This window comes from Sturnus vulgaris, chromosome 3, assembly GCF_052056855.1.
Source record: "Sturnus vulgaris isolate bStuVul1 chromosome 3, bStuVul1.hap1, whole genome shotgun sequence".
Taxonomy (NCBI): Eukaryota; Metazoa; Chordata; class Aves; order Passeriformes; family Sturnidae; genus Sturnus; species Sturnus vulgaris.
Window position 1 is genome coordinate 71,461,396 of NC_142245.1, and position 26,939 is coordinate 71,488,334.

The 26,939-nt window shown below is 37.9% G+C and overlaps 1 protein-coding gene across 2 annotated transcripts in view; it reads left to right on the forward strand.

Annotated features, from left to right (window-relative positions):
* Nucleotides 1-26,939, forward strand: part of PDSS2 (decaprenyl diphosphate synthase subunit 2) — a 111,027-nt gene that overhangs the window by 77,436 nt on the left and 6,652 nt on the right. For both annotated transcript variants that reach the window (XM_014887893.2, XM_088161941.1), the window contains 4 exons: nucleotides 8,764-8,838; nucleotides 17,219-17,392; nucleotides 19,459-19,590; nucleotides 22,502-22,537. In XM_014887893.2, coding sequence (XP_014743379.1) covers nucleotides 8,764-8,838; nucleotides 17,219-17,392; nucleotides 19,459-19,590; nucleotides 22,502-22,537 — 417 coding nt within the window. The remainder of the gene's footprint in view (nucleotides 1-8,763; nucleotides 8,839-17,218; nucleotides 17,393-19,458; nucleotides 19,591-22,501; nucleotides 22,538-26,939) is intronic.

A 26,939-nucleotide genomic window follows, 5' to 3' on the forward strand; every position in this document is an offset into this window, starting at 1 on the left:
GACTGGAACTGTGACTGATAGCAGAATATGTCATCATAGGTATGGTTGTATCATCAAGTCTAGATTAAAGTTTTTCCCAAAAATACACTGCAAGAATATTTTTAAAGTGTCAAGGCTTGGTGCTGTTGAGACAGAGTTGTGACTTCTTGAGAGGCTGCCTCAATGTCACATTGACCAAGCAGCTGACAGTCTCAGGAAGTTTTCTATTCAATTCTGATGGATTTTCGTGGCCTACCAAAGATGTTTACACCCATTTGCACAAAGTCCATGCAATATTCTTGTCTCTGAATCATCCCACTAACAATTTCCTTGACTTATATTGAATTCACCTTCCCCAGAGAGGCAATCAGATATGTCTTTCTGCTTCTCTGGTCTGCCCAGCAGATCAAAGTCTGTGTTTGCTACTTGAGTTCATGAACCAAATACCTGTCATTATTCTAGGTAAATATTGTCTTCCTCAGAGGTAAACTGCACAGCTGCTTCTAACACCTGGTTTAGTAATTCTTTTACTTATAGAACTGCTGTTTGCCTCGTAATTAACAGAATGGTCTGGAAAATATGATATGCGATCTGCGTGAAAGAGAGAGATTTTCAGAGATGACTAAACATCAACAAAGAAGATAGAAACTAAAGAAACTGAAGAAGGGCTGAATCTGATGAAAGTCAAAGGTCATCATAAGACAATAACTGTACCTGGCAAATGAGTTCTGGGTAGTTGAGGTCTGTTCCTCTTATGTTCCTCGCTTAATGTACAGAACTGAATTGGCAGTCATCTAGTGGTGAACACAAATACTTCAAGAGTCAAAAAATATTTACAGGCTTTGAGATATATACGTGCATATTGCATAGATGTATGTATGTATATGTGATACAAGAATTTAATTGAAAGCCAAATTTTGGAAGAAAGGTTTTTTCTTTTTTTTTAAAGTCAAACCCCCTCACTTTTCAGAGAAATTGCCTTTGAAAGATTTAAGACAAACATTTTAAAGTGTCTGGATTTAATATTTCTCTGACAGTTAGCAAGAATATGTATCCAAGATGAATGCCAGAATATGTAGCAAATAGATATTCAAAATAAAACAAAATTTATTCTAAGAAATTGATGGAAACTTTTGGGTACATGATGTTTTATTCTGCGTGAGATGCATATTGTGGGAAAGGGCTCTCAAGAGGCAGCAGTTCTGCTACTTCATTCACCACTAAATTACAATAGGTCTGCATTTCTTTAACAGAGATGTTCATTACAGCTTTTTCTTTTGCAACTGTGAATAATCATCATGGAGGAATTCGTTGCTAAATAGCTTTAGCCCTCACACAAATTATAAAATGAAAATTAATTTTCACAGAACAGGTACATGAAATGAGAATACTAGTGAAATTTCTTCAACAAAAACACTGGAAGAGCTTGCACAGGGAAGTGGTTGAGTCACCACGCATGGAGGTCTTTAAAAGATTTGTAAATGTGACACTTAAAGACGTGGTTTAGCAGTGGACTTGACAGTGCTGGGCTTAGTTTGGACTTGGTGATCTTAAAGGTCTTTTCTAACCTAATGATTCTATAATTCTAAGGTGATGTCCTCCAGAAATTATATTCACAATGCCAGCTTCATTCTCTTTATAGCTGAAGGAGTGGAACAAGTTTTGTTTTCATGGCTTTATTTGAAATTTGTTTCACAAACATAGTAAGATTCCTATTGAGAGTGCATAGAAGGATAAAAAGCAAGCAGATTTATATTGGGTGAAATGCTGTCCCAATATTACCTGAAACAGACCTTTTTTTTGTGTGAGCATTTAACATATACTGACTTCCATCTTTGGATGTGTGGGGTATTTGGTTCTAGAGGCAGATTTTCATGACAAGGCAGTTAACATACAGTTTTGCAGAACTGGAGGTTATAGTGGCTAATATGTAGTCAGCTATTCACCTGGAGTATGGCTTCAACAGACACTTTTTAAAAGTGAAAATATACTTTTGTGATGATTTAGTTGGAATTCAAAGCTGTTAGCAATAGCAGTAACAGTCTAAGATTAGTCTGCATGGCCTTTCTTAGTCTCCCAAGACAGTAACTGTTTATAATAGGGAAATCTATTCCTAGTACAATCAGTAAACTCTTACCTAAGAGAGTATTTGTCACCAGCTCTGTAACCTTGATTGTATTATTTTAAGGATGAGGAAAGTTGTTATTGGTGCTGCAAATGTAAATATGTAAAATCAGCTGTGGTCCTCCTCTAGCAGCTGCTGGTATCACAGAATGGTTGAGATTGACAAGGATTTCTGGAGATCATGTAATCCTAAGCAAGTCCTGTTCAAGCAGGGTCAGATGGAGACAGTTGCCCAGGGCAGTGTGCAGACAGATTTTAAATATCTCCAAAAAGGAGATTTTGCAACACCTTTGGGCAATCTGATCCATCGTGGGATGTCCTCACAATAGACTGTTTTCCTGGATCCAGATTGCATTTCATATTTTCATTTGTGCTTGTTGCCTCATCCTGTCAGTAGGCACTGTTGAGGAGAATTTGGCTCCCTCTTCTGCATTCCTTCCCATCAGGTGTTCCTACCCATTGTACTCTAGGAGAGGCTAAAATAGATGCCTTGTAAATAGGGTGCAATAGATTATATATCTTCCCCTCTCTTTTCACTGCTGTGAAGCTTGTCCTTAAAAGGAACTTCTCCATGGTAAAAGTTCTTGTAAAAGTGCCTTAACATCTGGAGTAGTTTCAGTGTAATGATACAGTAAAATGCATAAAATTGTAGCAGTAATATAAATGAATTAATTGTATTTTTAATCAAAATGGTGATGTATTTGGCTTCTTGTTGGCTAGCAAGAATATAGAATTTCTGGATGGACGGTAACTGCTTGTTAATATTAGTGTTTTAAAATTCAGCAGCATTTCACTTGGAGTCTAGAATCTGATTGCTCTACCCCTGGTAGAGGAGGTTGTTGATTTGTTAGTTTAACAAACATCTGCAGCTTCATTGATTCCATCTGTCAGATGCTAAATGGTCTTACTTCTGATTCACATGTGTTCGGGGACAGACTGTTCAAAGTAGTAAATGCTGCTTGCAGGTACAGTTTGTGTTATCCGCTTTAATCCTCAATTCATTTCGGAACATATCCCAGTTTAATGGTTGCTCCCAGTCACTCTGCTGCAGTGTTTTATAACCATGCTCTCCTATATCACTTATGGATGGGGAGGGGTTTATATCTACAGAATCCTGTAGTCACGATACCTTCTTTGTTCACTGTTTTATATAGAAGAAAGTTGTAATAAAATTACCATCCAAAAGGGCCAAGCTAAGCAATCAGCTTTTTCTCTAAGCTGAGTCACTCAGCAACAGTTGTTGAGAACTTTACTGCAAGGATCTGCTGCCATGGATCTGCAAAGGCACTAAGAAACTGTGTAAGGTATCATGTGGAAGTAGACAAAGAAAATTATATTTCTTCTGTTGGTTATGTTTTCCTTAAGCAAAATTACTGAATTCTGCACTAAAAGTCTTTCCACTGATGAAATCCAATTCTGTAAATAGTGCTGCATCAGCATAAAAAGGTAACTTAAAACTGGTAGAAATCCCTAAAGCAGACTGGCCTTAAGGTAGGTGTTTAACAGTATTAGCAATTTTCAAATCGACAGCTGCTGATTGTTTTTTATGTCTTAGAAGCACCTTTTTAACAACTAGTGGGATTGAGTTATGTGTTTACACTGTATTGTTATATTGTAGTTTGCTACTAATTCATCATTAACAGAATGAAGAAAACCATAACTGTTTTTTCCAAGACCCCTTAAAGCATGCTAGAAAGGCAAATTGCTGTCCTTCCTGTGCCTTTACTGTGAAAAGAGAATCAAATCCAGAAAAGAGTAAATTTCAAGATGATTTCAAACAATAAATCCAATAGGACTCAATAAACATTGGATGAAAAATAACATTCTGTAGGCTGGCACACTTGGTTACCTGTATGACTAATAATGCTTGAGGAGATTACCAGGAAGGAAAATTGAATTTCACTGTTCTTGGAACTCCTTACAGTTTTCACTCCCCCCCCCCCCCCCCTTTATTTTTTTGTTAGGCATTATTGAACAATCAAAATCCAAAATCAACTCTTTTGTCTTTTGCTTCCTAGTGTTGCAAAGTTGCTGGGTCAAATGCAGGAGAATATTTAAGGGCTTTCGGTGGAATTTTTGAGCGTTGGAGTATTTCCCAAATCAGTGCTTTTTGGGGGAGGGAAGTGCAAGCTGAAGGAATTTTTATCTGTATATTTAATGGTTCCTTACCATCTAATTTTCTTCTTTATTTGTGTGGAGAAGTCCTGCTACATTTTCAAATCTACAATCAGCAGCAAGGATTAGGGCCTGTCATAGCAGATGTGTGAGGAAAGGATATTGTTTCAACATAAGGATGGAAGGAATTACTTGTGGTCCTTCTCGGAAGGAATTTGGCAAAGCTAAGGAAGTTTGTCAGATAGAAATTGTGAGGGATGAAGAACAAAGATATACCCATTGTTATGTTCTTCCTAGTGCTGTTTCCTGTCTTCCCACAAAAGCTTCATCCTTTCTGTGATGTTTCCATTGGAAATATCCAATAGAGTCTGGAGAGGCACCACATTACTACTCTGAAACAGAGTAGTCTGTGTAATCAATTCCATTTCATCTGTTGAATTTAAAATAAGATTACCATTCTTTGAATGAAGCTCAGATTCATTCCTTTTGTAAACTAGAAGGAAAACCAGGGGAAAAAATGGAAGTGATGTTATGTTGCAGTAAACTTTAAACAAAGTGTTTTGAAGACAAATGAAGAGAGCAAAGTGCTTGAGTTGCTGAATTGATGACACCATTGTTATATTTTCATCCAGGTTGTTTAAAAACTTTGTGAAGGATGAGTGGGGCTTGGATCCATTCTTTTTACTGTGCTTGATAGAGTCTGAATCATATCTTTTAACCCTGGAGAAAGTATTCTACCAAAATGTCTTCTATTCTGTGATTTCCTTGCATTCCTTCTAGCATAGAGTTTCACTTCGATTAAAATACACATCTTTTTCTATAGACAGAGTTGAATCTTCCACGACAGTCAACTACAGTCATGAACTGGGCTGCTGTACTTGCACAGTGAACATGTGGCCCAATTCTCTGACACCATGTATCTTGCTTTGGGAATTCTGAGCTCTTATTGATATGTCCTCAGGAAACTTCATGAAACTCTGATTTCAGGAAAGTGAAGGAGGACCTTCATTAAGTGATTGGTTGGATGTCCTGAGTAATTTTATGAACTAAGTGAATTACCAGCATTTCTTTTTATTTCTTCAAATAATATATGGAAATTTTGAGCTGGAGTAATTAGTCTCAAAGTAAATCTAAAGAGTCTGGAAGGGCTGAATCTGGGCCTTTTTGATAAACAAGTTATTACACTGGAAAAGGGTAAATTAAATTTCACCAAATTTCTGATATTTAACCCTACAGAACTCTTCTGGGACTGAAACACAGCATAATCTTTTGTACAATTTCATATTTGAATGAATTGGAGAGGTCAGATCATGTGTTCTACCTTGATGAGTAATCAAATGACTATGTCCAGAATTTACATCATGTTATACACTTAATAGCCTAAATAGTAGGAGAGATTTTGGCTTTAACAATCCATCTCTTTTCCCTGTAGTCATCCTAAACTGATGGCCTTTATGTTGACTTTTTAAAAGCAGAAGAGATCACATTCCTACAAAAAGTATTGAAGTAATACCTCCATAGGAAAAAAAACCCCAAAGACACTGGCAGGACTATTGCAAAATGTGTTTAAAGGGTGTGAAATCACTTGCATGTGTATTTGTCACGTGCAAGTAGTGGGTCACCCCCTGTACCCAGTCATGGGGATACAGAAGAAGCAGAAAACAGCACTTTGGAAGATGCTGATGCAAAGTGGAAAATGCAAAATGAAGTGGAAGTTTGTTTTCTCTCAATGTGTGGTTGCTCCTGCTCATCCCGAGCACCTATGAGGAACCATGCTTCTCAAAAACATGTTGAAGAGTGGAAAACAGTGGGGAGAGAGGTTATGAATAGGCTGCCTTTGGTCTCTTTTGATATGCTGTTTTCAAGCACTAATTCTGGCAATCCTTTCTACTCTTTCCTCATCTCTGAACCTTTTTAAAATGGAGCTCAGCTGTCAAATGAGAAGAGAAGCAGTTGAGAGCACTTCATTTTTCATCTTTCTTTCTCCTCAGACTTGCATCTCAGAAATGTCAGCACTGGTCAGGCAGAGAGGCAGCAATGAGAATGAAGACAGCTCAGACACTGTTTTCTGCTCTTACACTGGCATACTGGATGATTTTCTGGAAAATCAGTTCGCTGTTGCCATTCTCCCCTTATATAAAACAGTAGGGAATAAATTTAACAGGAGATGTTGATTGCTTTCAAATTTTCTGATGAAAAGTGCTACATAAGAGCTAGACAGTGTATCATTTCATGAATACCACTGAATCTGTAATAATTTTTCTTCCTCTGTCGTTTTGGGATGCAGAGGAAAATTGCCTGGTTTCCTCATTTCTCATTTCTTTCCCCAGTACTCAGGACCCCAGACCACTGATGTTAAGCAGGAGATGCTTTCCATGGATCAGATTAAGGGTTGGTGAGGTAACAGAGCTTCATGCAGGCATCCCACTGTGCTCTTGAAACTGGAATTTCATTCCTGGTAGTGATCTGTATAGCCTTACATTACCTTAAAAGTATTCTTTACATATATATATTTGGAAAAAAGGGGGGTAATATTAGTACTAAATTCTCACTACATATAGTGCTCAATATGTCACCAAATAGTATTTAATATAATAAGGATTCTTCTAAATAGTTGTGTGTAATTCTCCTAAGATGTTTTATAAACTCTAAGAGGAAGAGGTACAATTGTTCACAAATGTTTCACCAAGATTGTTTTAAGTCAGTTAAGATTGCCTTTGAGAGTAGAGTTGCACTAAAAAGAGGGAGGAGAGATGGAAAAAAGAAACCCCAAAACAGGGTCCTGCTCAGTCTAGAGTTTCAGGCAAGAGAGGAAAAGGTCTAGTTATCCAGAGCCAGCTGCATTGTTAAAAGTTCATACTATCACTTTGACATTTAGAGTAGGACTCTGTGTCTTTGTAAATTCCTCTTCGTATTACCAGTGTAGGTCTCTGAGCTCAGACCATTTCACAAACCATAACATTTTTGAGTGAGTGATTGATCTGTATTATGTGTCCTAGCCATCAGAAGAATCTTGGGATGTTGCTTGTATAAACTGTAATACAATCTGATCCTGGGCATTTAGTTACAGACTTTCATAGACCTATTGGCGATACTCAGTCCTCCTGGATTTGGGAATAAGGCTTATCTGATACCTTAAAAAAAAAGGAGGGGGGGGGGGGGGGAGGGTTGTTGTTTAAAAAAAAAAAGAGCCCCTCATTTTCTCTGTTTCCCCCTTAAATAACTCAACACATCTGGTAACACTGTAGGATCATTGTCCTTTCAGTTCCTTCAAAGCTCGTATTGCTACAATATTTCTTTGGTGTCTAGTTTCCTAAAGGGCAATGTAATTTTTTTTTTCAGGCTGTTTTTGTAGGTCTTGCAAATTAACCCATATGCATTGCAAGAAAAAAACATGACTTTTAATCAGCACCATTTCTAAAGTTAGCACTTGCTCTGTGTATATGAATATGTATATGAAACAGTGTTTAAAAAAAAAAACACACAACCTTTCTGTTAGTACTCAAAACTAGCATACAAATGTGGTTTTATTATCAAATAAAGCACACCTAAATGTTAGAATTTCTTTCTGTTAGGGCTTTTATCATTTGACTTCTTGTCTTCAGTTACAAGAATGATAACAATTGAAATTAAATCTTTTAATTCAATAAGAACTACATTGAATTTTAGGAAGCAAAAAGAGGAATCAGATACTGACTCATATACATAGGAAATTAAACATTCAAGAAATAAAAACTTTGCAACCAAAGAGGTAGCCTTAAGGTGTGCTTATTTGAAATGCCTGCATTTAATTCTACAATAAATCTGAGTATTTTGTTCCAATTAAGACAGTTCATGTGCACAGCTTCAAATTTTACAGTAGTTCCAGGGAGACCATGGACTACTTGTTTTACATTCTGGATCAAATTCAGATTTTTAGGCTTCGCTTGAATAAAATAAAAAGCCTGAACCCTGAAGATAATACAGATTGATAAATCTGATTTAAACATTCCCGTGTTGCAGACTTTCAGTGTATGTGCTACAGCTGAGCCTCAGGCCATGCACTAAATACATCCACAGTGCATTCCCAGGGCACCCGAATACCAAATGATCACGTTTGAAAGGTTACCTTTCTATGGATTCTGACTTTTCTGTATTAGCCACGAAGATTAGAATTTTAACAGCTCCCAAGGAGAGGTATTGTGAAGTATTTACTTGGCAGGAAAAAAACAAAACAAAACAAAGCCCAGATGAGGTACTGTCTCATATTCATGAACTGGGATTTATTAGTTCTATGAACGTCCTTGTGAGAATACACTCTATAGTTCACACTGTAGGAAAAACAAGTCTTGTTTTTCATTTATATTAACTTAAAACTTTGATAGAAGAGTTACTCTAGTGGAGGTTTTAGCAGAGACATATCACAGAATATATCTCAGTAAATCCTGAAGTCTTTCACTGTTAAGTTTTCTTCGTGGTTTATCTCTCTGGAAATCTGGCAATAGCTTTGTTAGTAGATTTGGTGATAATTAAAGATGTAAGACTTTTTCTTCTTTTCTTTTTCAGGTTGTGGAACTCATTTCAAGTGCTATTGGTGACTTAGTTCAAGGGATATATTATGAAAACTCAAAATCATCTGAGGTAAGAATTTTACTAGATCTATGTACCCAAGACACTTGGTGATATTAATGTGTGACTACTGTAAATACAATTACTTTCTCACCTGTTTAAAAGGAGAGAGAGGGCAGAAGAGTTGTTAGTCCTAGTGGGTTTCAGCAGTAACATCATCATGACACCTGTAAGCTCTGATAGACGTTTCTAGAAACGCTCAGAAATGAAGGAACTATTTTGATTTTGTGAGTGCTTAATAAAATATTATCATGTGTCATTACCAGGAGCTCTAGGCACATCTTAGTACAGGCTTTCCAAATGCTTCCAGAGTTCCTAGTCAAGGTTCTGTTAGAGGCATTCATTACAATGTTGTCAACATCATTAATATTTTCATGTCAAACCTGTTGTTTCCAAACCCAAAGAGGTTTGCAGAATGCTTCTTCCTGAACTTATAACATGTCCTTTCTTCTGTGCTTTGTCCTGGAGTAGTAGGAGTGTAGCGCTGTGTTCTTCTCCATCAGAAGTCACTGTGCACATATTTCAGAAGTCAGCATGGGCCAAGATAATACCTGCCAGCACTTGACAATAAATAATCTTGTATTTCGTCAAAGGCAATTGCAGATATTTTGTGTTATTGTTTAGCAAGAACAGTAATGAAAATTGGTCAAATTAGATGTAGGTATTTTCCATCTTTACTAGAATATTTAAGGAAATTTCTAGAGGCCATTCTTGAAGTAGGCTTACATGTTGGAGCAAAAAAGTTTTCTTCATTTACTATATCTGTGTCTTAACACATGCAATAAAATCAGTAATATAAAATTGCCGTGGCCTCTACAGGTTTTATCATAGCGAGTTTTCAATCACTGATGAGCACTGTATATATGGGAGTATTGATCTTGAAATCCACTGAGGCAGATAGATTCACTTCTAGTGCCATTGTCTCACATCCCTTGGATACGTGAATCTTGTGGTTCACCAGGTGTTGTGTGCTGAAATTGCAGCTCTGGTTTACTATTGCTGTGTTGTCATATGTAACAAAATTGATACCATGGTAAAATTCTGTTCTCATAGGCTGCTGCTACAGATGCCTGCCCTGATGCCTCTGCAGCAAGCAAATCACAGTGGGCAAGTGGAGAGTGCCCCTGGATAACAGCACTGTGTTCTGGAGGGTACTGCTCCCTTGGACACTCTGCCTCTCCTGCTCTGCAGCAGCACAGTCACGTCACTAAAACTAACCTCACTGAGGTGTATCGCTGTCATTTTGACTGAAACCAGTTAGGAAGGGAATGATCACACTGCCAGCTGACTGAGAGCCTCCAGCGGGACAGCAGTCATGGCACACTCAGGAGCTGCCTGGGGCCCAGAGCTCCCTGGGATGCACAGAAAGGATGGCATGCCTGGAGTGTCCTCTGGCACCTCTCAGGAGTGGATCCCGGGTGGAAGCATGGCAGGAGGGAAGCACTGGGAACTTGGCGGTGCTTCTGCAGCTGCTGTGTTTAACCAGTGTATAAACTGACCTCAGCCTTCAGTGTTGCTCCCAAGGACTGTGCTCCTCAGGGTTATATGTTAAAATAGATGGTATCTTTGAGATTTTTGCCAAGAATAGTTGAAATGTTGTTTTCCATATTCCAGCAAGTTCATAAATAAAAGTAGATCGAAGGAATATTTTAAAAACACTCATCTACTTTCTACTTTTTCGCGTGTAGATGTAAAGCTCTACAGGTTCAACTCAGCAATGAAATTGCATTTTATTGAAACTATAGCCCCTCTGTAAATGAGAAATCTTGTGGACTCATTTGGGTTCCTGCCACTGCAGAAGATCTTAATCTTTTCTTTCTTAGTCACTCTTTTTCGATTTTCTGTTGCCTTACTGAAGCCCTCCACATGTGTGGATTGCAAGGGGAAGTGCGAGATAAACTAAATGCAGCTGCATGACATTTTACCCTGCCCTGGCCCAGTTACAAATAGCAAAGACTTATTTTGTTTCAGTGACTATTTCTGTCTAAGGAGAGTTGAAAGTACACTGTACCCTTCCTAAGGGGAACCCAGTTAACTCAAAACACAATTAGTGTGGTGGTGTAATAGAGACATGACAGTGTCTGAAGTTCAGCCTTTATGATGAGTAGTGTGTGGGTTCTCATGAGACCTACAGCAAGGTGTGGCATCTGCCTAAATTTTTTCTGTCTAGTTCCATGTTCTACTGAGACATATCTCTGCTGCTCTCCTTGCACTGTTCTGCCGAGGCAGTGTCCCATTCATGTCCTGAACATTTCTTCAGCAAAAACTGGCAAATAGACTCGTTCAGTTGTTAGTCTGTCTTATTTGTGTCCTTTGTGCATCTTTTCTCCTTCCCTAATTGCAATTTGATTGAAACAAAATTGTGAACTACATTTCCCAAAGGTAAGACAAATGCTTGAATCTGCTCCACAACTAAATCTCAAATGTCAAACTTATTTTTCTTTTTAGGAATAGGGCATAAGAATGCTAGTAATGGCATTTTCATTGTTGGGAATGTCTTAAATTTGGAAAAGCAGAAGGATATCTTCTCACCTTGTTTTTTTTTACCCTGAGGCAAGAAAACTGTACTGTATATGTTAAATATGTTAAATGTTAATGCAGTTGTTTTAAAGCTCTTTAGTACCACAAAATAAAGTAACTTAGCACCAAGTTGTTTTGAACTTTGCTGAACGTCTGCCGTTCAGGTAGACAAAAATACAAAAATATCTCTGCAAAGTTAACCTTTTTTGTCTGAGACCTTGAGTTCATGTTTACAAAAAAGTTTCAGTCTTCTTCATTTGGATAATCCAGTAAGAAAGTGCAAAAAATCATTTGACCTCACAGGACTGACCTGATTTACTCCTGAATACATATAATGGATATAATTATTTGACAGCTCCATTACCACTTTTTTTCCTCTGCACAGCCACATGCAATCCTACAGCTATCCTATTTTAGTACATTCTGTTTGATCATTCTTCATCTTTTCTGCATAGGTAAGTCATTAGATCTGTGTGAAACCAGGAAAGAAAAAAACTAGTATTTAACTTTTCATCATTATTTGAAGTGACAATCCAAACTGTGAAGTGTAGGCTTTGACACAGCCTGAAGGTTAAGGCTTGTCACTCATGTTCAAAGTAACAAACAGCTACTGTGGTTTAAGATATTGCATTAGCAATATTAAGCTTATATATTGGACTATAACCTGAAGCTGAAAGGGGTGATATGGTAAACTATTGCAGTTTTCTTTGCTAAATCCCCTCTCAGCCCAAAATTCTACAAGTAAAGGACATTCTTCTCAGTTCCTATTTGCCTTCCCTAAATCTAGATCTAATTTGGGAGTAAATATTTTGCCTTAGTGAGTGCAAAGAAAATTGTCTAGTGTGGCCTTCAATTGTTATCATGGTTATCTATTTTTAACAGAAAAAACACATTGCTCTGAGTCTCTGTTTCCAACTTTTAGGAGGCTGAAGGCTTCTAAAATATTTGTTAACTCAGAGAATAGTGTCGTATTTATAACCTCCCACTGTTTTAATAATCCAGATCATTTAACAAATACTAAGGGAGGTTACTTTAATATTCCTGTTAATTCACTGAACAGAGATAAGAGATACAAGGAAGCTCAAGATCAAACAGCAGAATCAAGAGAGGGACTTCAGTGTGTTGGCTCTTGTGCTCAGCCTTCCAAGAATGCTCTGGTAATCTTAAAGCATGAGGGGCTTTGAGGGGAAATAACTTAGTTGGGTTTTGGCGATTTTTTTTTGTCTTCAGAATATCTAGCTGATGATAAATGTGCATTAGCAAAGCTCATTGTAGTGTCAAAGTGGGACTATTATGTAAGACAGGACCATTCCCAGCATGTTCCACTGGTGGCCAGAAGAGCTGTTAGGAATTTTTGAAGCAGTTTTGTGAAAGTTGTGCATAACTAATAGGTAAAACAAGTTTAAAAAATAAAAGCATTAGTAGCAAGTACTCATTGTATCAAACAGTGAATTAACAGGTATTTATTTCAGACCACTCTAGGGGTTTTTAATGAAAATTAGTTTATTTTCTGGGAAAGGATGGGCTACATGCAGTGAGCTGTGCCAATACTTCTTTGATATTTGGTCCCTGCCCCTGCTTTGAGGAGTAATGTTTTGGAATACTGCACATGTCCATCAACTGGACTGCTATGAGTCTGTATTATAAGTAAGGGACTAATTTATAATTTTACTGTAGGAGGTAAATCTAATACATTTTGAGTCATGTAAACCCCCTTTTAGCAGGGCAGCAGAGCCAGAGCTTTCATTTTTTTTAAACAAATATTTTTGTTACAAGACTAAAGAAAAGCATAAAATATGGAATTTGAGTAAAGAGCGTCTGTAGAAAGAGTAGGAAAATGTGTTGGGGGGAAAAAGAGCATAGCTAGAAAGAAGGCCAGTTTTATTTATTTACTGCTTTTGTTCTTTTAAATACTAAGTTTTTCCAGAGAGATTTGAAAGTAGCAGATGTGAAGAGATACTTATCTTTATGATAAGTTTACAAACTTTTCTTTTAAAATCCGGTGGTTTTTTTACAGTGTCATGATAAAAGTAGTCAGTAGCTTGCTTTATTGACCCATTTGCAGACACCCTTGTTCCTCCAAAAGCAGTGAAGACAGGTATTAATAGACCAATAAAACATGCCCTGTCATGTTCAGCAAGCATGAATACATCAGCTGAAAGCTTATGTGAACCATGTGTGAAATGTTTTACAGGGTCTTGCTGCTGGTAGAATGATTAATAGTTGCACTGGATTTTATTTATGTAAAATAGAAGTTCTTGAACTACCTAATTTAAAACATTGAATATGCAATGTAAAATTATTTCTGTGTGTTTCCGTGGATTATTTGCCCACTGAGAACTGAACTAATGTTTGATATAAATGATTCAGACATTTGGATCATTTTGTGCAACAGCAGATGGTTAAGAAAGAGCTGCCATGGTATGGAAATAAATGAAAGGCTCTGTTGCGAACTACAGTTGAAGTTTAAAGTCTTCAACTTCTGCTCCTTCTTGATTTTGCAAATGGGTTTGTGCACTTTTAACACATGTTTTTCATTCATAATTCCTTAATAGTTTTTCAGCTGAGCCTCACATAAGAGTCTTCTTTGGTTAGATCAAACTGTGCTATTGTAAGTGTTGCTTTTTTCCTGGGGATCCTTGGTATTGTCACTAAGAGCTGCCCTTCCTGATGGTTATGATTGCATATTTTGTCCTTCACTTTAATTTTCTAAAAGTTTTTTGTTTTCTGAGGTGACTGTTTTAAACACAGTCTAAATTATGGAAGCAGTTTAATTAAAAAAACTCAACTAGACTATTTCTAACAAAGCAATAACTGACTTTGCCAATAGTAAAACAGGAGCACCCCCAGCTGTTCTTCATTTCCCATTGGAAATGATGATAGACAGAGCTGGATTTGCATATTTTCCCTGTGCTCTTGTGCTGACATTGTGCAAACTCTCTCTGGAGTTGGCTGTTTTCTTCCAGGGATGGTGAGGGGTTGAGCTCTCTTCATCCACAACCTACTGTCACCCCAACAGCATCAGAGGTCCTTGTGATCTGGATCTGTTTCTTGATGACAGAATTTGTGAATGAGCTCAGTCCACAGGCATTAGTTAATCAAATGTCTGAGCACTGTCAACTGCAACTAGAATTCATTTGACTTTAGAGAGGTTTTTATAAGAAAGTCTTAGGAGTCTTCTGGGCCAGCTAATGTCCACTGCTGACAAAACAAAACAAAGCTTACAAAGCAGTGAAAATTTCTCTACAAGTAGTAAGAGCTGTCGTGGTATCAGATTTTACAGCCTTTGCAATATAGAACTAGTTTGAGTTTTCCCTTGATGCTTTTAAAATAGTGTTTAGATATTGTCCTACACACCCTTTTAAGAATGTGGTGTGGTTGGCAGACACTTTATGTATAACATGAGAGTTAAGCTTGGGAAAAAATGGCATTGTTGGAAAATTTGCTGAAGAAAGGATGTGTCTGCCTCTGTCTTAAGCAGCAGAAGCTGTGGTCATAAGGATATGATAGGGATATGTGGTCATAAGAAGTTCTGTGATTAAAATCAGCTAAATTCGGACATGCGAGTTCATATGGTAAAGCACATCCATATGGACATAATGCCTTTTTACAACTGGCTTGTTTCTGTAGCCAGAGATTTACAATACTTATGTTTTTAAGATTTCAGTCTTTGAATATGTGTTCAATTCTTGTGGGTTTTTTGAAGTTAGGGTCTCATTTTAGGTAAGCTTTTACACAATATTCAAATAGTGGAGAGTAACTTTTTCTGCCATCATTTTCAATCCTGTTAATGAAATTCAAACTTTTTTAGGAATATAATTTTGTAACAAATCATAGAGTAATTTCCATGTATACATTGAGTTGCAATGACTGTTTAAGCTTCTTCGGTTCCTTCCGTTGATCTTGGATAATGTCTGCATTTCTCTTGGTGCTCAAAGGCTCCAGAAAGCAATCATTTTCAACTTATGGGTCTTCTGAAAGATTTCATTAACTTGTTGTTTCAGGATAACTTTTTAGAGTATTTTATTCTTATTTGGATGTAAAACAAACGATTAGAAAAATCACTGCCAATTTTCAGTATCATCCAGCGAATTTTAGTAAATACTGTTTTTCACTGAGCAGATTGGTTGTTAAGGAAAAGATTGTGTTTCATCTTCCAACAGCTCCTGATTTTAAATTTAAAATAAATTGACCTATATCTAAATTGAAAAAAAGAGACTTGATATATGGGAAACTACTTGAATTAAATGCTCATTTTGACATTTTGCCAGTCATGGGAATTTGCACATGCTCTGGGCTGAGTTAAGATATTAAAACAAAAATACAGAAACAGAGGAAAGTTTAGGCTTGGCTTTGTAAGTTGTCATATGCATAATAGCAAACATGTGGTTTCTCTGTTCTTCACTTTCCTTGTATAACTTAATAGTATGTCTGAAAGCAAAGGCATTTTGATACAGCTCTGTGTTACTTGGCATTGCAGAATTCTCCTACTTTTTCCATTAGTCTCAAATTATCCTCTCCCTTGTAACACAGCACTTCTGGGTGATATCCATAAGGGAGGAAAATTAGAGCTGAACGGATGGATTCTATTTCATTTGTTACTGATTTCATGACAGATAATACCTTGCTGGAAAACTATAGGGTCACACAAAATTACTTCTTGCTCATTTCTAAGTAATTTAATTGACATCACTTCGAGGGAAAAGGTTTGTTGTATAAGGGGGGTTTTTATATTACTCTTTTAAAGAATATCTTTTGGCTTAGTGTATGTTGTAGATTTAGCTGAACTGAGAAATTACAAAATTCTTCACATTTTTGTGCTTTAAAATTTTTCTTTAGCTTCTCATTACTGATTTTATATTTTCCAAACAAAACAGCTGTAATCTTTTCTGATTTTGGGGTCTTTTTCCCCCCCCTCCTTAGAGAGTACCTAAAGGCATGACAATATGTGAGACAGATTAAAGTGATGTCTAGCTTTGAAGACATGAGTGAATTAGTAGCGTATTAACACCTTCTGAGTCAAAGGAATGGCAGCTGAATTTGGATTTTGGGAGAAAGTATTTGTTTTGTGATAATTAAAATATTGTGGAAAGTAATCTAAATAAATACTTTGGATACAAAAGATTTTGAGACGGGTTGAGCATCTCTGACCTTGCAGTCAAGGTGGTAAAGTTCAGTAGAGGCATAACTGAGATGCCTCTGTCAGCCCCTGAGAAAGTTAATTAATCCCTGACACTTCTAAATTGTAACTTTATTTATTTTTTATTATATTCAGTTGCTCTTCACTCTTAATATGGGAGCAGAAGAGGTACGAGTCCTCTCACAGCCCTTCATTTTTTCAGTGCAGTCTATAAGAATTTTCAACACCTGTTATAATTAGGTTTCTTCTTGGCTACAGAGGAGAAATTGTAGGGACTTCTCAGGTTTGTTTGGGATTGTTGGTTCTTGGTAACAGGGAAGGGGCTAAAGTGCAGGTGTAGTCCAGGGGAGGTTTGCTTTTTGGGTTTGTTTTGGAGTTTTGGTTGAGGGGTTTTCTTTCTTCCCAGTCCCCTATGAGGGCTATAGTTGGCTGTTAATGTTCAGTGTGATGATACAGTAACGAAAAAAAGATTTATACTGAATCTGTTGACAGCTCCCCATATTTTGCGTTGTACTTTTTGAGAAGAGAATGGGAAAAGTTTTTGTTTGAAGCTGCCAATATATTTATTCTGATACTTTCCTTTATTCATCCCTAAAAGAATTTATTTGCCACTCAGAGTTTTGTTTGTTTTGTTACTGATCACACATTACTCACCCATGCCACACTATTAACTTTTGTGAGCTGACATGTGCAGTTTTGGTGTTTTCATGTTAACCTTTGTTTCATTTTCAGGAGAACTGCCTCACAGATGATATTGGCATATCTAGGTGGAAGGAGCAGGTTTTCCTGTCACACAGTGCCTTGCTGGCAAAGAGCTGCCAGGCTGCAATGGAACTAGCAAAGCACAGCGCTGAGATCCAGGACATGGCATTCCAGTATGGGAAGCATATGTCTATGAGTCATAAGGTACACTTTTTCCTTTTGTTCTGGGAGCTTAAATATAGAAAGAAAGGCTTGTAAGATACGTTGCTCGTGAGCTCTGTGCAGTAGCATGACTTATGCTGTAAACTTTGGCCAGTAGGTGAGTGTTGAGAAAATTCACTGCTATATGGAGTGAGATGTTTGCAAAAAGTGTTGGTATGAACAGTGCTTGTGAACTACCCAAATCACACTCCTGGCAATGAAGCTCATTACATTAAAGGCTCTGTTAACTTCCTTCTAGCACATCTTTCTGCAGCAGCTTAAAAGTTTACCTTCTCTACTCCTACATTATTCCTAAACCCAGTGTCCCATTAACAGGAATTGCAGGAGGAACTATGTCATAGAATATGTTGAATTGGAAGGGATCCACAGGGATCATCAAGTCCAACTCCCAGCCCTGCACTGGACCATCCCCAGCAATCACACCATGTGCCTGAGAGTAATATCCAAACACTTCTGACCTCTCAGGCTTGGTGCTGTGACAGCTTTCCTGGAGAGCCTGTTCCAGTGCCAAACCACTCTCTGGGTGAAGAACCTTTTTCTAATATCCAACCTAAACCTCCCCTGTCTTCAGGCTTGGGTCCTGTCACTGGGCACCACAGAGAAAATAGATCAGTGCCTGCTTCTCCTCCTCACAAGGAAGCTGTAACTGCAATGAGGTCTCCCCTCAGTCTCCTCCAGGCTGAACAGACCAAGTGACCTCAGCTGCTCCTCACACAGCTTCCCCTCAAAGCCCTTCATCATTTTTGTAGCCCCATTTGGACACTAATATTTTAATGCCTTTCTTACATTGTGGCGCCTGAAACTGCCCCCAGCACACGAGGTGAGGCTGCCCCAGTGCAGAGTAGAGCAGGACAATCTCCTCCCTTGCCTGGCTGGTGATGCTGTGTTTGATGCACCCCAGGACACCACTGGCCCTCCTGGCTGCCAGGGCACTGCTGACTCATGTTCCACTTGCCATCGACCAGGACCTCCAGGTCTCTTTCCACAGCACTGCTTTCCAGCCTCTCATTCCCCAGTCTGTACATAATGTGTTGAGTCTTGGCTGCTGCCATGCAGAGATTTGTACTGAGAGGCTCAATTGTCTGCAGCAGCATGGGCTGAGCCATATCCCCTCTGAACAACCTGCTGTGGAGGGAACTTCCATAGAGGGCAGCTAGCACCGTATCTGGACAGGAGCATCCTACACCTCTACAGCAGTAGGATTTCCTGGACAAGGTCTCTGACCTACACTAGAACACATTGAGTTTGCAGCTAGAGTTAGTCCAGAGGAAAACACAGATCTGCTTCTGCTGTATTGCATCACTTGCGAGGTTAGATATAGCTTGAGACAGGCAGACAGACCTCCCATCTGCTTCAGCTGAGTTGATTTATGCAGTTTCTAGTTCCTACAGGAGAAGGAAGTGGTTTTATAAAGCACAGTTTTACTACCACAGAAATGCACTATATGCTATTACTAGGTACAATTCTACCAGTAAATTACTTCAAGTGCAGTTATATCCTTAATATTTTGTATATGCTTTAATATTAATATATTCACTATTGACATATAGTTGTGTATTAAGGATTGCATAATTTTCATAGAAAGCTTCTAGCTAGGTAGCATTTGCTCTGTCAGAAGGAAGGTCATACTGTATCTGCTTCCTCAGGTACTCAAAAGTAGAATGTAGTATGCTGCAGAGATTAAAACCTGATCCTCTTCCCACCAAAGACTGGATCATTCTCTCCTTTTTATTTTTTAATATTTTTTGCCACTCCACAGTCTCCTGCCTGGCTGTGTCCCATGACTTGCCCAGCCCAGCAAGCTATCCTTTATCTATATCTTTGCAGACTCTCTACTTGCTTCTCTTTACCACATCTTTCCACCACTGCAAGGCTTTCAACATCTTTCTATCCCTCCCCCATACTCGAAAAAGTGCAACTAGAGTACAAGTGTCAAAGTAGGAAGTGGTGGGTAGGTGTAGAGTCAGGATGTGGACCTCAATTTGAGGAGTGGGTGGATATGTATAGACTGTTCCTGGGAACCCAGTGTGTGTGTTCTTCTTTTTCAGCTACATTCAGACCTGCAGCCCTTTGTTAAAGAAAGTTCTAGTGACACCATGGCCTTCAGTTTGAATTCTGCACCTGCAATCCTTCATCAGGAATTCCGTGGAAGGGAGGAATGGCTTAAACAGATTAAAGAGGTAAAATAAAGCACTGTTTAGAATTTCCTGGTTTTGCCATTTTAATTTTTTCCTATCTATGCTTTCAGTCTGCAAAGGAACTTAGAAATTAACAAGAGGTTTCCCTATGCTCTCCAGTGCCTAATGCCTTTCTCATCCACACTTTAAACAAGGGGAAATTTAGGGACCTGACAGTCAAGCTCTGTCAGACTTTTGTATATCAGTGTAACAGGCAGATTCATTTGCGTGGAGCATATGTGTATTCCTCTGCACTGCTTGTGCAGTCCCATGTCTTAGTAAAGCTACTTTCACTGGCAGCTTAAAGCAGAGAACTTCAGCCATCACAGTGGTTGAAAGGTAGGCATGCATTTCCTTCTGCCAACGTGACACTGGAAGTAGTAATTTTCAGTGGAAGGGGAAAGATCTGTGGGGCTTGGCTTTCTAACCACCACAAAATAGTTTTAAGATCTAGCTGTCTAATACCCTTGTTCTTAATTCTCTTATTTACCTATTTTTTTCTCTAATTTTTACATGAGGAAGGCAAGAAGAATAAAACAGCTATGTGGTAACTGTCATGTACCACAGCAGGATTCACGTCCATGAATAGCTTCCTGGATGTTGCTGAAGCAAAAATAGATAACTGTAGAAAGCAGAAAGAAGGGAAAAGAGGAGGGGGAAGCACCAAAATGGCCAAAATTAAGCATTCTGTTGAGTTCCTGCATCAGTTGGACATGTTTTGTCTGTCTAAACAACAGTGATGACTGCCATTTGGAAATTCATGCTTGTTTTTATACAGTTTGCTAGAAAGGCTGCTGATTTCAATAAGAAGCTGGCTCTGTGCAAGCATACTCATTCAAGATGTGCTTGCTGATGGCTCCTTTCTCTGCTGGTTTAAAAGCAGGAGTTGGGTACAGGATGTGGAGTCTAAACCTCTGCCTAACTCTGCGTTCTAACCTGCCTTCACATACTGCAAGCAAGAGGCATGGTCTCTTCAGCTGTGAAATTTTGGGAGGTGTATGCAGAATCTAGTGTCCTATGGTGATATAGAGTGGGGGGATCTTAAAATGAAGCAAACCTATTGTCAGTTTGAAATTAGGAATTGGTAGTTCATAGAGCATGATGAGGATTCTTGGAACTCAACAGTCACAACACAAGGCTCATATGCAAGCTGAATGTAAATGGATGTGGATTATTGCAGTTGGAGAATAATGGCATTTCCGTAGCACAGTGTATAAAAGCTTTGAAACAATTTCCCATCTGCAGAATCTAGAGGAGGTTGCAGGACTCCAGGAGTGCCGTCTGTCTGCTTACTAAGTTTTCATACCAAAAATGGGCATTATAGAAACAATGAAGCAGTTCTGTGTGAAAAGGAAGGGGGCGCCGAGTGACATGTACTGTGCAAAAGCATTTGCTATCTACTAGTACTGTTGTACTTCATACATTTATTTATTATCCAAATACTTTATACATGGTATGTACTATGCTACCACTACTACCAAGTACAATATAGAAGACCTAGTCCAGGAGCTTTTCTTGACTGGTGTTGGTTTAGAGAGGAATGTTATCTTTGATTAACTACAGGCTTTTTGAGATATCATCCACAATCACATTCACTATGTGACATTCAGTGTAGGCCAAGCACTCAAACCAGAGACTTCCTCATGCTGGCAGTGCTTGTAAGGGTACCCTCATAAGCCAGCCTCTCGTGCAATGTCATTTGTATGGTTTTAATAGGTAAAGCACGTGCAGTGCACTCAGGCCCTTAGAGGGCCTGAGTCAGAAGCTTAAGCAGTTGAGCAAGTCTGATGTAAAAGGTAAAAAAGCCATCTGTGTGTCTGAGATGAGGGTCAGAAAAAGAGAGTCGAAGTACTACTGTGAGGATAAAAAAAGAAATAAAAGCAATGGTGCAGTTGTAGTAAAGAAGGCTTAGGAGACAGATTGGATGAGGTTGCTGCCTGGAGGAGCACAGCCATTGACTTGAATGCCTGACAGGAACAGATCATGAGAAAATATTCTTGCTGTTGGTCATGAGAATAAGCACAGGAGGAGGCACACTGAGCACACCTTTCCTGGTATTGCTGCAGCTGAAAAGCATCTTCCTCAAACACGCTGTCAGATTCTCTGCTGCAGTGTGAATCTGCATATAGGTAAATCACTTGTTAAGGAAAATGTTTCTGGTGTTCTAGTATACAGTATTACTACTAGGTATATTTTGAAGAAGCTGTAAGGTCCAATCAGGTGAATAAAAGTTGACAAATGAAAGAAGATGGAAATGTACAAATAAGGAAGCAGTAATTGGCAGTGGTTTTACTACTCCCAAATGCTATCAGACTGTCTTCTTAACATGCATTCCAGAAAAGCTGGCTCTTGAGAAGACAAAAGAGAGAAGCAAAGGGATCAATCCCTTTTCTTCTGTTATCTACTGTTCTCCTTCATGTTCAGTTTGTTTAGTCTCTCATCAGTTCTTTTTTCTGTTTCGTTTTTCCTCCTTTACAAAAATTAACTCATTTTTCAAGTCTGGAGTCATTTGCAGTTAGATCCTATCAGTGATCTCTCTCTATTGGTGGAGTACACTGCTAAAAGTAAGTCCTGTTATTGCTAATATGAAGTATAGTTTATTTCAGAATCTCATGGGAGAGATTAATTAATGCAAACAGCAAGATTTCTTCAGAGCAAAACATTTTGGATTCACCAAATGTTTAACTACAAGTCATAATAAAAAAGCCTAAAAATTACACTGAGTTTCTGCAGCTCTCATCTGAAACAGCACCATGTTGTGTAAGCTGGTAACACATTTAGTTGTATTTTAGGGTTTTCTCTATCAGATTCCTAAAGAAAGTAAGTTGTGTTTAAAGTAGTAGCTCATTAAACTGCATTCTTTATTCTTGCAACTTTAGTTTGTAGTGTCTGATATAAAATCTTTCTTTTTAAGGCACAAGGAAAAGGAAACATTGTGGACTACAAGAAGGTTGGTAAATTACATTTATATCTCATTTTAAATTTTTTTTTTCAATTTTCAACAATATTCTTGACAACTGAGAGAAACTTCCTTATTAAAGCTAGGTTGTAAGTTGTGTGTGGGTATATGAAGGGAGGGAGAATGGCTCATGCAATTTCTTGATTTAAAAAAGCCACTAATAGATGTGTACTGTAACTATAGAATGTAGCTATTTAATAATAGTATTTTAATAATGTATCTAATAATAGTAATTTAATAATGTAGCTATTGAATAATCATTTTTACTGACATTTCTCCCATTTATTTCCCCAAACTCAATTTTCAAACCAGGCTTCTGATGGCTTTTGCTGTCTTTTTTTTTCTGGAGCCATTTACAGGTTAGATCCTATCAGTCGTCCCTCTGTATTGGTAGAGTATACTGCTAATTTTTTTTTTTAATCTCTTCTTAGTTCCTAACCATCTATTAAAAAATAAATACATACAATAATTTGGTTTCTTCTAGCCCCCTTTACAACTTTCAGCTTTACAGCACCATATTTGCTACTTCTCTATAATAAAGGCAGACCTGAACTAAGTAGCTTTACTGGAAGTAGCTGAGACACCTTAATGCTCTTAAAGGGATGCAGGGGATGGCTGAAAAGGTTCCTCTGGTTAAATCAGCACAATTGTGGTGGAGAGAGATGACACTGTGTCCCCAGCTCACTGAGCATGAGCCTGACTTTTTCTGAGTCTTAAGCAGATCATGAAGTCCAGTCAGTTATCTCCAGCATCAGTGGGAAATAATATATAAATTACAGAGCCACATGCCTGATTGAGAATTGCTTCTTGAAGTGAGGCCTGAAGAGTGTTACAGCTCTGACTGATTGCTGCTCCTAAGGAAAGCTAACAGACAAGTACAAGTCAGATTATTGTAATTATTCTGTATTAAGAAAAATTTGGATTATTAAAAAACCTCTCTGCCCTTCCTGCCTCTTAGAACATCAGAAGGATCTCAACTTACTTTGCTGTTTACAATCATTGTGCTTTTAGGTTGTTCTTTACACGAGTCACAGTTGTATCAGTTTTCTTTCTTCTAAATCACCACTGAAAGCACGAAATTTATTCTTCAGGTGTGTCTTGGGGACAATCCTGTGAATGTTTAAGCTGGGTTACTTACTTCTGCAAATCCAGAATGAGTTTTCTCCTTTTAACTGTTATAATTGTGATCCACAGTGTCATTTCCGTACTTCAAAAGAAAAGGCAAAGGGGAAAGAAAATTTGTTTTACTAAATCAAATATTTGTTAGAGTAGTTTGACTGAAATTATTTCAGATCTTGGATCTTTGACATGAAATTTAAAAACTTACATTATGCTTAGGCAACTTGGACAATTGGATAAAAGGTAAAGAAGGAGAGAAAGCCCTTCAAGTTTTGCATTTGGAGCAACTGACTTTTGCAGAAGGCACATGGCTTTTGCTGGCTTTGGGTAATTATCTCTTGCACAGCACAGATATTATGAGGTGAATGATAGTGAAAAATTCTGTATGATTTTTGTGAGTTTGAACAAAAATCAGCTTTTTTTTTTTTCTTTTTTAGAAGTCAGTTTAAAAAACCTAGGCTATCGTGTCCCTCTTTTCTGTGTTTGTTGGTTTAAAGTAAAAGTGGTCATTAGTTATATCTATGCTAAATTAACTCAGAAACCTGTAGCTCTGCCCACCAGAATAACATGACCAGCACGTGCACACAGCCAATTAAAGGCCATGTTGTGCTGTACAAATCAGTTGGGTTTTTAGGTTTTTTGGGGTTTTTTTTGCTTTTTGCTGTGTCATCTTCTCTCTTGCATCATCAGACTCAGTGCTTTGCACATTGCTCAGTAGTTTCTTCTCAGCATCACAGTCCCTTCTCATCTTTCTATTCAGTTGATACAGTTACTTTAACATTCCTAATCAAATCTGGGAACTTCTTTCTCTTTGAGCCTTCAAAATATCTCCTCTTCAATTTTGTAAAAGCAAAGATCACCAAAACTAGCTGTAGAACTTTGAAAATTTCTATTGTTTTTCTTCTCTTAGTTTTTATTATGCCACTTCATTGAGATAAAATGTCTTCAGTGGGCCACTTCATTGAGATAAAAATATTATTCCTTTAGTTAAACTCATAAATATACATATACAAAATTATTAGCCTACTTAAGAAAGTTTTACCTTTCTTGCTGCACTTTCAATTAAAATAATGAAGGAAAATTTGAGGAATTGAGATCTACACATTTAACATGCCTCCTTAAAAGGCAAGTCTCATTTCAATTCTGAGACTGCTTAAGAATTTTGAATAGTTTTTTTGATGCATGTTATCTTAAAATGGTACCCCTGATTTTTTTCACTGACAAAAAAGTACCTGCATTATACTAGCAAGTTTCATGAGGTCTCTGACACAAATATCGATGTGAAATGCTTTCTATTAATTTGATTAGGTCTGAGACTATCATGTCAATAAGGTCAGAATGTTCTGCAAACTTTTTTAGGGATTTTTCATCACAGCTTTGCTCAATCTTTTTATCAGAGGGATTTTGATATCACAAAAGCATTAAGGTCTGTGTTCTGAATATATTTTCTTACATTAGTATGTGAGTGTTTCACTCTTTTTTCTTATGCTATCACACCACATCCAGACAAATTATCAATCCAGCACTGTGGTGTTTCAAAGTCTCTTCCGGAGATGAAAAAATTGTTTCAGCTCTTTTTGTGGTGTTTCTCAGATAACAAAAGGGAAACTACCAATACATGTGAGGGACAAATTTCATGTATATCATTGAAAGAAACAGCAACTTTCCTGTCCCCCTCATTTGTATGTGGCAAAAATCTCAGACTTCTTAAAGTCAAGAAGCTTTTATCTGTGTTATATATACCTTGCATGCAAGGTAAGCCATGAAATTCTCAAACAACAAATTGAGATTCTTCAGTTGTTGCCACTTGATAATATTGATTAAAAACTCTCTGCTAAAGTCGAGGCCTCAGTGGTGCTTGGCATTATACAGGCTTGTTAAAGGAATGTAACAAAGGCCCAACTAGTAGCAGGAATGAGAAAGCTAGGAATAATTCTTGTTTTCTGGCCAAGGATCTTGAAAAATTATAATACTTAATAAAGAAATAAATCTTGTATTTTGCAGCCAATGACTGTGCTGTACAATGATTTGTTACTTTTCTAAATGCAATATTCGGAAAAGATAAATTAAGTCAAATGAGAGGGGACGTAGCAAAGCTTTTTTTTTTTTTGGTGGCCCTGTCCATTTGCTCTTCTCTCTGTTATAGAGGCCTTTCATCCAGATTGGCATGGAAAGTATGGCTTTCATAGTCTGGCTGTGACATACTTTCTTGGTTTGTATATGAAATACTGTGCACTACATCAACACTGGGAGCTGAGTTTGTCCAGTGCTGGAAGGCATGAGTCAGAATGGGGTAGATCCAGCTGTTCATACACTGCATGGCACTGAAATCTTGACTTCCCATATGGTAGGAAAGAGAGAAGAAAAATGAGAAAGGTCACATTTGGTTACAAGGAGGTTTCTCAGTGGTAGGCTACTGCCATGCTATTAATAAATAACAATAACACCTTGCCAGCCAGAGGCTGCCCTGCCCACCCCACTGCTGGCTGCTGTCCTGTGCAGTGCTGGCTGCAGGTCTGCAGCCCCATGGTGTAAGGGACAGTCGTGGTGTAAGGGCTGTGCTAACGTGCTAGGGAGTCATCCTGAGGTGTGTCACGGGACTTCAGGCCACAGGCTGTTCACCCTCTTGCTCCTGAAATGCAGCAGAGAGTTAAAAACAGAGGCTTGTTGTTTGAAGATGCTTATAACCCATGTTGGTTTTGCATGAAGATTTGTCTTGTTTGTTTTGGAGCAACCACTGCCATTAGTTCCTTTTGTTACATATAATAAAAAACACAGCATAAGCAATGATTCGATGAAGATGGGGCTTTTGAGATGTGTTAGTAGTATTACAAAAGCATCCAAAACCATTCAGATAAAGCAATTTTCTTATTTTTTGGAATTAATATCTGAATTATCAAGGTGTACATCCAGTACCAACAATCAGTTGCATCTTTGTTTTTAATCAGTGGGTATTTTCCCACTTCTTTGGGGTGAGAATCCAACATAACTTTTATTTCATTAAAGCAAATAATCATCACATGTTTTAGCATAAATACGAAGTTGATTGCTTGTGCCTGCTAAGATGACAATTAACAATCACTGTTTGCATTAATGGGATTTAAGAAAATTATGCTTTTGGGTAGAGTCTCCACAACTGCCATTGTTTAGATTTAAAAGCTAGTGGGTCTTGTTAAGTTCGTTGTGAAATACATAGAAAGGCTTTGGTGTCCCTTCTAAAATAGTAAAGAATCTGTACAATCATTCAGTGTCTCAGGATGGCTTGTAATTTTTT